We start from the raw sequence: 12609 nt of genomic DNA, 5'->3' as shown, positions 1-12609 counted from the left end.
AACCTGAGCATCCCAACAGACATCTGATTGATGAACTAACACCGCCTAGGGCTTAAGGAGTCATCTCCGTAAGCATTTTGAGGGAATGCGTCACCTGAAAACCCAGCCGTATGAAGCGAAAAACACAAGCAGGTCCTTGGTGAACTCCATAAACAGGCGTCGGACCTTTGTGCCGGGAATTGCCCGGTGAATTCAGTACTTAAAAAAAAGTATCCAAAACTCGCGGAAGAGGAACGCATACTCCCCAGGGAAACGCGTGTCACTCTTGCTCCACTTCGTTCTGGATACTGTAACAGGTTAAACTCTTACCTATCCAGAATCAACCACGACATACAAAATGTATGCCCCGCTTGCAATGTGTCCACACATGACACCAACCATCTCTTTAATTGTTATGTGGAACCTACGCCTCTATCACCCCTTTCCTTATGGTCCACCCCTGTTGAAACGGCAAGAGGATATTGATGACAATTTGTGATCGGTCGCGGCTGTTAGCAGGGCGAAGCTTTGCTACAACAACAACAACATTACCCAAATCTTTGTTTGCCCTTTTACTTAGTCAGTCTGTAGTCATTCTCCAAACATTTTAATATATTTGGAGCACTCTGTCTTTCGTGTTCTATTTTCTGGCTCCTTTCGAAAATTGTCAAAATACGTCAAAAGAAAATTCTAGCAAATACAGCGAATCGACGTAAAGGAAAAATTTAACAATTTTCAAAAAAATATATCTTTTGTTATAAAAATCAACGCAAGGAGTTGAAAGAAAGCCAGAAAAATGGTGGATTACAGTAAATGGAAAAATATTGAAGTAAGTGAAGTAGTTATACGTATTTTTCTGGTTTCGCATTACAGCCCTTGTAAAATAGATTTCAGATGATGAGGATGACACACATCCCAACATCGATACACCATCGCTATTTCGTTGGCGTCATCAGGCGCGCATCGAACGCATGGCCGAAATGGAGCAAGAAAAGGAAGAGTTCAAAAAGAAAAAGCAATCCTATCAAGCGCGTTTGATAGATGTCAAGGAACGCATCCAAAAGAAAGACGGTGATGAAGCGGAGCTCAAGGTAAACAAGCCTGCAAACCTATTCCACAAATATAGTGCTCAACAAAATCTGGTAATAGTCTAGTTGAGGGGTCGACTGCTAATACGATACCAAAAATATCGAGGGAGGTGTCAAACGACGCGTATTAATCTCGAGAACAATAATCCGATGGCGGAAAAGAAAAATTTTATCTCTGTCCGGAGATATTTGCATTTGAAGTTGGCGATTTCCATGTGGTTGTTGTTGTGTTTGTACCCCCAAAAAAAATTGTGCATCACCGTGGCGGTAGCCACGGTTATACCACACACCCGGACTTGGCATGGCGTAGCCCAGGGTTATTTTTTATAATCGCGGCCAAAGGCCGCCAACGCAGAAAGGTGTTCTGCGCAAAAATACTATAGATCCGACCCCCGGTTTCGGAAGTACCCGCGGGTCTTTTTTCGGTTTTTCGTTTATATCTTTTGAACGCGTTAATATTTTTATTTTCCGCCTTCGGATTATTAATACTGATGTCAAGACGCGTCGTTTGACACCTCTCTCGATATTTTTGGTAGCGTATTAGCAGTCGACCCCTCAACTAGACTATTACCCAAAATCTGTTTTCTTTTGTAGAAGCAATTGGAGAAAATTGAAAAAGAAGGCAAAGAACTTGATCGGCAAGAGGAAGAACTTGTGAAGAAAGAGAAAAGGGCACCATGGAATGTGGATACTATAAGTAAACCCGGTTTCGAGAAAACTGTGCTAAATAAACAAGCTGTGCGTAAAGCGGATGAAAATTTAACTGAAGAAGAAAAGGAAGCACGTATGAAAAAATTTGTTAAAGAAAATGAAAAATTATGTAAACAATATGGTATGCTGCGTAAATATGATGATTCCAAACGTTTCCTACAACAACACCTCGAATTGGTTTGTGAGGATACAGCCAATTATCTAGTTATTTGGTCAATAAATTTGGAAATGGAGGAAAAACATGAACTTATGGCGCATGTTGCGCATCAATGTATTTGTATGCAATATATATTAGAACTTGCCAAACAATTAGACGTAGATCCACGTTCCTGCGTTAGTTCGTTCTTTTCGAAAATACAAAATTGTGTACCAGAGTATAGAGAACAATTTGAAAGTGAAATAGAAGGTTTCAAAGATCGCATAAAGAAGCGTGCCCAGGAAAAGATTAAAGAAGCGTTGGCCGAAGCGGAAGAGGAGGAACGAAAAGCGCGGCTTGGGCCTGGTGGACTAGATCCAGCAGATGTGTTTGATACACTACCTGAGGTGAGTTATTTTGTTTCAGCTTTTAACAATGACGGCAAATATTCTCGATCACAAACCACTCGCTTTTCTCTGCATAAATTCAAGTAGGAGCGAGAGATCTTTCCCTCCATACCTCTGTCAGGCTGACGGAAATACGTGCATTTAGAAATATGAATATTATTTTCGGAAGTCCTGTACATCGGCATAGAAAGTAATGTATTGACCTCATCCTGTTAGTTCCTGTGAAAAAGCTTGATGGTATACGCCATAAGGAGCTCAAGAGACCTCGATCACGATAATTCCTCTAATAACGTATTTTTTGTCAGGTTATAAAAAAATAGTGGTAGCATGAAGTTGTTCGCCTCGTTTATATTAATTTTGGGACGTCGGCTGACCATTTTAACAGCTATTGAATTTTTTTCAATACTTCTGTGACCGATATACAAAAAACTAAGTTCTAACTATGCGCATAAGATTGACGTAGCCCCAGCGGGATAGCGTGCTTTGAATGTAGCTAGCCGCGGCATATATGCCTATCGTAAGAGGCAACCAAAATACCCAAACGGTCCAAGGGGTTGTGTAGCGCAACCCTTTCAAGAGGTTTCCACCTCAATTTATAGCTTCTCCAGCCCAATCGTCAACCTGAACTAAGCGTGTCGAATGCTGCTTCTTTAGCAGCCGAGGATTTGGCGCACCAAATTCCTCATGGAACTATGGGGTGAGATGGCCTAGAATGTTCAATGTGGAAAGTTTAGATTCTTCCCGAGATGGTCGGGCTTGCACTTCAATGGTGCGTGTTACCGGATCTATATCCGGTAAAAGACTATGAACATCGATAGCACTCCAAAACTTTCAGAGAGTGTCTTTATCGCTACAACCACACCAATGCTCTACGTGTTCGGATTAGCCAAATTCGACCATATTTCTAGCCGAAGGACACGCTTACCTGTATGAGAAGCTAAATTTCTTAGGTCTTCTTGGATTCGTGATTTGATTGTGCCAAGCCATAATTATCTATCCTCAAGGCTATTCTTTGTCAATGCTGTTTGTATTTGAGATGCGGGCAGTCCTCTGCCGGATATAAATCCGGTAATAACCCGACTAACTCGCACACTGTTTTATTATCCCCGAACCATCGAGTCTGTATATTCTAGCCACCTGTTAAAACATACATGCCTGTCCCCCGGCGGGTTAGAGGGTCAGAATATACCCGCGGTAGGTATGCCTTTCGTAAGAGGCGACTAAAATACCTGATTCAAGGGGTTGTGTAGCGCAACCCTTTCAGGTTGCGAGCGCAATATATAGCTTCTCCACACCCAATTATCAACCTCACCTATCTGTGGCGAATCCTGTTTCATTAAGAGCCGAGGCTCTGGCGACCACGAACTCATGGATCTAGGGGGTTGGAGGGCGGTATGGCCAAGAAGGTCGCTTGTGGTCATAACAAATCGGGCTTGGCACCCGGAAGGTAGCGGATCTGCATCCAGCAAAGGACCATCAACATCGATAACACTCTCCAAGGCTTTCGGGAAGTGTCCTTATCGCTACAACAACAACAACAGGCATGCCTATCACGGATATATTCTAAACCATTATAATTTGCTCATTCCCAACATTTAGTTGAGTATTCTTTTTGTTCAGCGTTTTTATAAGACTAACTACATTTCAAATACTTAACATATATAGTAAAGATAAGTTTTTCAAACTCAATTTTCCCTCTTGCAGTCTCTACAAAAATGTTTTGAATCTCGCGATATTAAGCTATTACAAAAAACAATTGCCGAAATGCCTGTTGATGAAGCCAAATATCATATGAAGCGTTGTGTCGATTCTGGGCTATGGGTGCCAAATGCTGCAGATCGTGAGGCGGCTGATGCAGATGAGAAAGAAGCGGAATCGGAAGTAAAAAAATCGCCAGTTATCATACAAAAGACTGAGTCTAGTGATGATAAATCAAAAACAACCACAGCAGAAGAACCAATATACAGTGGTGTGAGTACCAATGATTTAGATTGAAATGGGAGGATATGTTGTTGATGAGTCGAAGCGCGAGCGAGAGTTACATACATAGTTTATACAAATTTAGTGTCTGAATTAGATAGTAACGTTTGCAGTTAGAAATGTCTACATGGTTTAAGTAAAATTTCTTATACATATGTATGTCAAAAAAAAGCAGTTTTCTTGCAAATATTCTTTATACAACATATAATTTTGTTATAATATTTAGAAAAATTTATAGTATGTATATGTATAAGAAGAAAACGCGCATACCTGTATAAGGTACATAACTGTTACATAGTACTGCATAGACATGTTTGTAAATTCTTCCTGTCATCAAAGGTATTGTTTAATAATATTAATTTTAGTTTGTTTCATTTTTTTAATCCATTCTTGTAATCACTCATAAATATATGACTCGTATTTTTATTTATAAAACTAAAGCCATCCTTTAAATTAAAAATAAAAATTAAAAAAATAAATATGTAAAAGAATAAATTTACTCTTTTATATATGTATGTACATTTATACATGTATAGGATTAAATTCCTTTTTGTTTCTTCTCAATAAAGAGTTTGTCTTAAAGACTAATTTTTTCAGAAATATTCGTAATGCAACAAGGAAAATATCAATATGTTACCGAAGAAGTTATAAAAGGAGCTTGATATAAATGACCCAAAACGCTGTAGAAAATTTTTAATAGAAACGAGGAAAATTTGAGTTTTAAAATGCTTTGTGCTCGGAATTTCTGCTGGCTTCTATTATTTTTACAGAACACGAGGAAATATTTTTCCATAACACCTTTCCCTGTCGGACACGCTTTGATATGACCCCATTGAACCTTCTAGGCCATCGCGCCTCCTCCCCACCCTCTAGTTCCTTGACGTACTTTAGGCCGCCATAGCCTCACCTATTAAATAATAGCATAACAAATTTATATTTTTAACTGGATTTCCGTAGGTGAGGTGGATAATTGGGTTGCGGAAGCTATAAAGCTTTGTATTGCGTATATCAACCCTTTGCATACCTTTCTCTAAATACAAATTCTGTAATTATGATGAAAATGTTTAAGACTTTCGTGGCAGTTTTCGAATAGTTTTGTCATTCCTGCATTGTTTTCCTTCGCATTCCTCCCCGAAACTTGATAAAGTGTCTAGTATTATTTTTTCCTACGAAATATATTTATTCGGTGTTCGTAAAAAAATCACATCTCACGTAAGACTCGTCACGCTTTATTTCGAAATAGTCTAGAAATAATGCTTAAAATTTTCCGAAATACTAAAATAATCCCGAAGTGATCCTGGAATAGTTCCAAATTGGTGTCCCATAATAGTCTCAAAATTATTCCGGGAGTAATCCTGTAACAATTTTAAATTATTTCGGAATAGTCTTGAAATGATTCCGGAAACAATCCCGAAGTGATGCTGTAATTGTTCCAAACTGGACCCGAAATGGTTCCGAAAATAATACAGAAGTGGTCCTAATTTTGTCCCAAAATTGCAACGGAAAAGTGCCAAAACGATCTTTAAAATAGCCGTGTTTTTTAACACGCGCGTATACGTTTCGTTTGCGCGTGTTAAAAAACGCCTATCTTCGCTTAGATAATGCTTAGGAGACCCATCTAGCGGCTGTGGTAAAACAACTAGCTACAGCAACAGGGTGTACCGAAAAGCGGAGACGCAACGCTCTGATGGCCATAGGGTATAACATATAGCTGAATCAGTTGCGATGAATTGTGGACACACATATAATACATAGAATTAGTGTACAGGGTGAAACAAAGACACATATTTCAGTTACATCTGAGTATAATGCGTATTGAAATTTAGTAGGACAAAATTTATGCGCAGCAATTTCAGAGGTGTATTTATAGTTTGTCTCTTAGCAGTCAATATAAAGTTTAAGCGTAAACGGATATACGCGTGTTAAAAAACACGGCTAATAATCGTGAAGTGTGCCTGAAGTCATCCACACTAAAAACAAGTAAGGAAGGTTAAGTTCGGGTGTAACCGAACATTACATACTCAGTTGAGAGCTATGGTGACAACATACGGGAAAATAACCATGTAGGAAAATGAACCGAGGGAAACCCTGGAATGTGTTTGCATGACATGTGTATCAAATGAAAGGCATTAAAGAGTATTTTATGAGGGAGTGGGCCATAGTTCTATAAGTGGACGCCATTTAGGGATATAGCCATAAAGATGGATCAGGGTTGACTCTAGAATGCGTTTGTACGATATGGGTATCAAATGAAAGGTGTTAATGAGCATTTTAAAAGGGAGTGGGCCTTCGTTTTATAGGTGGACCCCTTTTCGAGATATCGCCATAAAGGTGGACCAGGGTGACTCTAGAATTCGTTTGTGCAATATGGGTATCAAACGAAAGGAGTTAATGAGTATTTTAAGAGGGAGTGGGCCTTAGTTCTATAGGTGGACGCATTTTCGAGGTATCGCAATAAAGGTGGACCAGGGGTGACTCTAGACTTTGTTTGTACGATATGGGTATCAAATGAAAGGTGTTAATGAGTATTTTTAAAAGGGAGTGGGCCTTCGTTTTATAGGTGTTCGCCTTTTCGAGATATCGCCATAAAGGTGGACCAGGGGTGACTTTAGAATTTGTTTGTATGATATGGGTATCAAATGAAAGGTGTTAATGATTATTTTAAAAGGGCGTGGGGCTTAGTTCTATAGGTGGACCCCCTTTTCGAGATATCGCCATAAAGGTGGACCAGGGGTGACTCTAGAATTCGTTTGTGCAATATGGGTATCAAACAAAAGGAGTTAATGAGTATTTTAAGAGGGAGTGGGCCTTAGTTTTCGAGATATCGCCATAAAGATGGACCAGGTGTGACTCTAGAATGCGTTTGTACGATATGGGTATCAAATGAAAGGTGTTAATGAGTATTTTAAAAGGGAGTAATCCTTAGTTCCATAGGTGGACGCCGTTTCGAGATATCGCCATAAAGGTGGGCCAGGGGGACTCTAGAATTCGTTTGCGCAATATGGGTATTAAATGAAAGGAGTTAATGAGTATTTTAAGAGGGAGTGGGCCTTTCTGGACCAGGGGTGACTCTAGACTTTGTACGATATGGGTATCAAATGAAAGGTGTTAATGAGTATTTTTAAAAGGGAGTGGGCCTTCGTTCTATAGGTGTTCGCCTTTTCGAAATATCGCCATAAAGGTGGACCAGGGGTGACTCTAGAATGAGTTTGTACGATATGGGTATCAAATTAAAGGTATTAATGAGAGTTTTAAAAGGGAGTGGTGGTAGTTGTATATGTGAAGGCGTTTTCCAGATATCGACCAAAATGTGGACCAGGGTGACCTAGAACATCATCTGTTGGATACCGCTAATTTATTTATATATGTAATACCTGCCAAGATTTTAAGGGTTTTTTATTTCGCCCTGCAGAACATTTTCATTTTCTTCTACTTAATATGGTAGGTGTCACAACCATTTTATAAAGTTTTTTCTAAAGTTATATTTCGCGTCAATAAAACAATCCTTACCTTACCATGTTTCATCCCTTTTTTCGTATTTGGTATAGAATTATGGCATTTTTTTCATTTTTCGCAATTTTCGATATCGAAAAAGTGGGCGTGGTTATAATCGGATTTCGTTCATTTTTCATACCAAGATAAAGTTGGTTCAGATAAGTACGTGAACTGAGTTTAGTAAAGATATATCGATTTTTGCTCAAGTTATCGTGTTAACGGCCATGCGGAAGGACAGACGGAGGACTGTGTATAAAAACTGGGCGTGGCATCAACCGATTTCGCCCATTTTCACAGAAAACAGTTATCGCCATAAAATCTATGCCCCTACCAAATTTCAAAAGGATTGGTTAATTTTTGTTCGACTTATGGCGTTAAAAGTATCCTAGACAAATTAAATGAAAAAGGGCGGAGCCACGCCCATTTTTAAATTTTCTTTTATTTTTGTATTTTGTTGCACCATATCATTACTGGAGTTGAATCTTGACATAATTTACTTATATACTGTAAAGATATTAAATTTTTTGTTAAAATTTTACTTTAAAAAAATTTTTTTTTTAAAAGTGGGCGTGGTCCTTCTCCGATTTTTCTAATTTTTATTAAGCGTACATATAGTAATAAGAGTAACGTTCCTGCTAAATTTCATTATGATATCTTCAACGACTGCCAAATTACAGCTTGCAAAAATTTTAAATTACCTTCTTTTAAAAGTGGGTGGTGCCACGCCCATTGTCCAAAATTTTACTAATTTTCTATTTTGCGTCATAAGTTCAACTCATCTACCAACTTTCGTCGCTTTATCGGTCTTTTGTAATGAATTATCGCACTTTTTCGGTTTTTCGAAATTTTCGATATCGAAAAAGTGGGCGTGGTTATAGTCCGATATCGTTGATTTTAAATAGCGATCTGAGATGAGTGCTCAGGAACCTACATACCAAATTTCATCAAGATACCTCAAAATTTACTTAAGTTATCGTGTTAAGGGACGGACGGACGGACGGACATGGCTCAATCAAATTTTTTTCGATCCTCATTATTTTGATATATGGAAGTCTATATCTATCTCGATTCCTTTATATATGTACAACCAACCGTTATCCAATCAAACCTAATATACTATGTGAGCTCTGCTCAACTGAGTATAAAAAATACAAGTAAGGAAGGCTAAGTTCGGGTGTAACCGAACATTACATACTCAGTTGAGAGCTGTGGAGACAAAGTAAGGGAAATCACCATGTTGTAAAAGGAACCTAGGGTAACCCTAGAATGTGTTTCTATGACATGTGTATCAAATGGAAGGTATTAAAGAGTATTTTAAGAGGAAGTGGGCCATAGATCTATAGATGGACGCCATTTAGGGATATCGCCATAAAGGTGGACCAGGCCTGACTCGAGAATTTGTTTGTACGATATGGGTATCAAATGAAATGTGTTAATGATAATTTTAAAAGGGAGTGTGCCTAAGTTCTATAGGTGGACGTCTTTTCGAGATATCGCCATAAACGTGGACCAGGGGTGACTCTAGAATTTGTTTGTACTATATGGGTATCAAATGAAAGGTGTTAATGAGTATTTTAAAAGGGAGTGGGCCTTAGTTCTATAGGTGGCCGCCTTTTCGGAATATCGTTATAAAAGTGGACCAGGGGTGACACTAGAATGCGTTTGTACAATATGGGTATCAAATGAAAGGTGCTAATGAGTATTTTAAAAGGGTGTGGGCCTTAGTTCTATAGGTGGACGCCTTTTCGAGATATCGCCATAAAGGTGGACCAGGGGTGACTGTAGAATTTGTTTGTACGATATGGGTATCAAATGAAAGGTGTTAATGAGTATTTTAAAAGGGCGTGGGTCTTAGTTCTATAGGCGGACGCCTTTTCGAGATATCTCCATAAAGGTAGACCAGGGGTGACTCTAGAATTTGTTTGTACGATATGGGTATCAAATGAAAGGTGTTAATGAGTATTTTAAAAGGGAGTGGGCCTTAGTTCTATAGGTGGATGCCTTTTCGAGATATCGCCATAAAGGTGGGCCAGGGGTGACTCTAGAACTTTTGTGTACGATATGGGTATCGGCGGCCACCGTGGTGTGATGGTAGCGTGCTCCGCCTATCACACCGTATGCCCTGGGTTCAACTCCCGGGCAAAGCAACATCAAACATTTTAGAAATAAGATTTTTCAATTAGAAGACAATTTTTCTAAGCGGGGTCGCCCCTCGGCAGTGTCTGGCAAGCGCTCCGATTGTATTTCTGCCATGAAAAGCTCTCAGTGAAAACTCATCTGCCTTGCAGATGCCGTTCGGAGTCGGCATAAAACATATAGGTCCCGTCCGGCCAATTTGTAGGGAAAAATCAAGAGGAGCACGACGCAAATTGGAAGAGAAGCTCGGCCTTAGATCTCTTCGGAGGTTATCGCGCCTTACATTTATTTATTTATTTTATGGGTATCAAATGAAAGGTGTTAATGAGAATTTTAAAAGGGTGTGGGCCTTAGTTCTATAGGTGGACGCCATTTCGAGATATCGCCATAAAGGTGAACCAGGGGTGACTCTAGAATTTGATTGTACGATATGGGTATCAAATGAAAGGTGTTAATGAGTATTTTAAAAGGGCGTGGGCCTTAGTTCTATAGGTGGATGCCTTTTCGAGATATCGCCATAAATGTGGGCCAGGGGTGACTCTAGAACTTTTATGTACGATATGGGTATCAAATGAAAGGTGTTAATGAGAATTTTAAAAGGGTGTGGGCCTTAGTTCTATAGGTGGACGCCTTTTCGCGATATCGCCATAAAGGTGAACAAGGGGTGACTCTAGAATTTGATTGTACGATATGGGTATCAAATGAAAGGTGTTAATGAGAATTTTAAAAGGGTGTGGGCCTTAGTTCTATAGGTGGACGCCTTTTCGAGATATCGCCATAAAGGTGAACCAGGGGTGACTCTAGAATTTGATTGTACGATATGGGTATCAAATGAAAGGTGTTATTGAGTATTTTAAAAGGGAATGGGCCTTAGTTCTATAGGTGGATGCCTTTTCGAGATATCGCCATAAAAGTGGGCCAGGGGTGACTCTAGAATTTTTTTGTACGATATGGGTATCAAATGGAAGGTGTTAATGAGTATTTTAAAAAGGCGTGGGCCTTAGTTCTATAGGTGGACGCCTTTTCGAGATATCGACATAAAGGTGGACCAGGGGTGACTCTAGAATTTGTTTGTACGATATGGGTATCCAATGAAAGGTGTTAATGAGTATTTTAAAAAGGAGTGGGCCTTAGTTCTATATGTGAACGCCTTTTCGAGATATCGCCATAAACGTGGACCAGGGGTGACCCTAGAATGTGTTTGTACGATATGGGTATCAAATTAAAGGTATTAATGAGGGTTTTAAAAGGGAGTGGCCCTTAGTTGTATATGTGAAGGCGTTTCCGCGATATCTACCAAAATGTGGACCAAGGTGATCCAGAACATCATCTGTCGGGTACCGCTAGTTTATTTATATATGTAATACCACGTACAGTATTCCTTCCAAGATTCCAAGGGCTTTTGATTTCGCCCTGCAAAACTTTTTCATTTTCTTCTACTTAATATGGTAGGTGTCACACCCATTTTACCAAGTTTTTTTCTAAAGCTATATTTTGTGTCAATAGACCAATACAATTACCATGTTTCATGCATTTTTTCGTATTTGGTATATAATTATGGCATTTTTTTCATTTTTCGTAATTTTCGATATCGAAAAAGTGGACGTGGTCATAGTCGGATTTCGGCCATTTTTTATACCAATACAAAGTGAGTTCAGATAAGTACGTGAACTGAGTTTAGTAAAGATATATCGATTTTTGCTCAAGTTATCGTGTTAACGGCCGAGCGGAAGGATAGACGGTCGACTGTGTATAAAAACTGGGCGTGGCTTCAACCGATTTCGCCCTTTTTCACAGAAAACAGTTACCGTCCTAGAAGCTAAGCCTCTACCAAATTTCACAAGGATTGGTTAATTTTTGTTCGACTTATGGCATTACAAGCATCCTAGACAAATTAAATGAAAAAGGGCGGAGCCACGCCCATTTTGATATTTTCTTTTATTTTGGTATTTTGTTGCACCATATCATTACTGGAGTTGAATGTTGGCATAATTTACTTATATGCTGTAAAGATATTAACTTTTCTTTTAAAATTTGAATTTAAAAAAAAAAATTTTTAAAAAGTGGGCGTGGTCGTTCTCCGATTTTGCTAATTTTTATTAAGCAGACACAAAGTAATAAGGGTAACGTTCCTGCCAAATTTCATCATGATATCTTCAACGACTGCCAAATTACAGCTTGCAAAACTTCTAAATTACCTTCATTTAAAAGTGGGCGGTGACACGCCCATTGCCCAAAATTTTACTAGTTTTCTATTCTGCGTCATAAGCTCAACTCACCTACCAAGTTTCATCGCTTAATGCGTATTTGGTAATGAATTATCGCACTTTTTCGATTTTTCGAAATTTTCGATATCGAAAAAGTGGGCGTGGTTATTGTCCGATATCGTTCATTTTAAATAGCGATCTGAGATGAGTGCCCAGGAACCTTCGTACCAAATTTCATCAAGATACCTCAAAATTTACTCAAGTTATCGTGTTAACGGGCAGACGGACGGACGGACATGGCTCAATCGAATTTTTTTTCGATACTGATGATTTTGATATATGGAAGTCTATATCTATCTCGATTCCTTTATACCTGTACAACCAACCGTTATGCAATCAAAGTTAATATACTCTGTGAGCTCTGCTCAACTGAGTATAACAAGTAAGGGAGGCAAAGTTCGGATGTAACC

The 12609-nt window shown here is 38.9% G+C and overlaps 1 protein-coding gene across 2 annotated transcripts; it reads left to right on the top strand.

Moving 5' to 3' along the window:
- The first annotated feature begins 640 nt into the window (after positions 1 to 640).
- Cdc37 (cell division cycle protein 37) lies at positions 641 to 4796 on the top strand. 2 transcript variants are annotated; one of them, XM_067756554.1, is made up of 4 exons: positions 641 to 808; positions 867 to 1121; positions 1662 to 2321; positions 4026 to 4796. In XM_067756554.1, exons 1-4 carry the CDS (start codon positions 776 to 778, stop codon positions 4314 to 4316), a joined length of 1239 nt encoding a protein of 412 aa, XP_067612655.1. In that variant the 5' UTR covers positions 641 to 775; the 3' UTR covers positions 4317 to 4796. The 2 variants fall into 2 exon arrangements, with proteins under 2 accessions (XP_067612655.1, XP_067612656.1); XM_067756555.1 differs by having other exon boundaries at positions 643 to 808; positions 867 to 1070.
- The last annotated feature ends 7813 nt before the right edge of the window (positions 4797 to 12609 follow it).

Source organism: Eurosta solidaginis, chromosome 5, assembly GCF_040869045.1.
Source record: "Eurosta solidaginis isolate ZX-2024a chromosome 5, ASM4086904v1, whole genome shotgun sequence".
Classification (NCBI taxonomy): domain Eukaryota; kingdom Metazoa; phylum Arthropoda; class Insecta; order Diptera; family Tephritidae; genus Eurosta; species Eurosta solidaginis.
The sequence above is the reverse complement of the archived record's forward strand: the minus strand, read 5'-3'. Positions and strand labels throughout refer to the sequence as shown.

What these genes read in the sequence shown, in the direction of transcription:
- Cdc37 (XM_067756554.1), top strand. Translation starts at nt 776, where the DNA reads ATGGTGGATTACAGTAAATGGAAAAATATTGAA. An exon ending in GTAAATGGAAAAATATTGAA is followed by an intron (nt 809 to 866) that starts GTAAGTGAAGTA and finishes CTTGTAAAATAG; the next exon opens with ATTTCAGATGATGAGGATGA. An exon ending in TGTTTGATACACTACCTGAG is followed by an intron (nt 2,322 to 4,025) that starts GTGAGTTATTTT and finishes TCCCTCTTGCAG; the next exon opens with TCTCTACAAAAATGTTTTGA.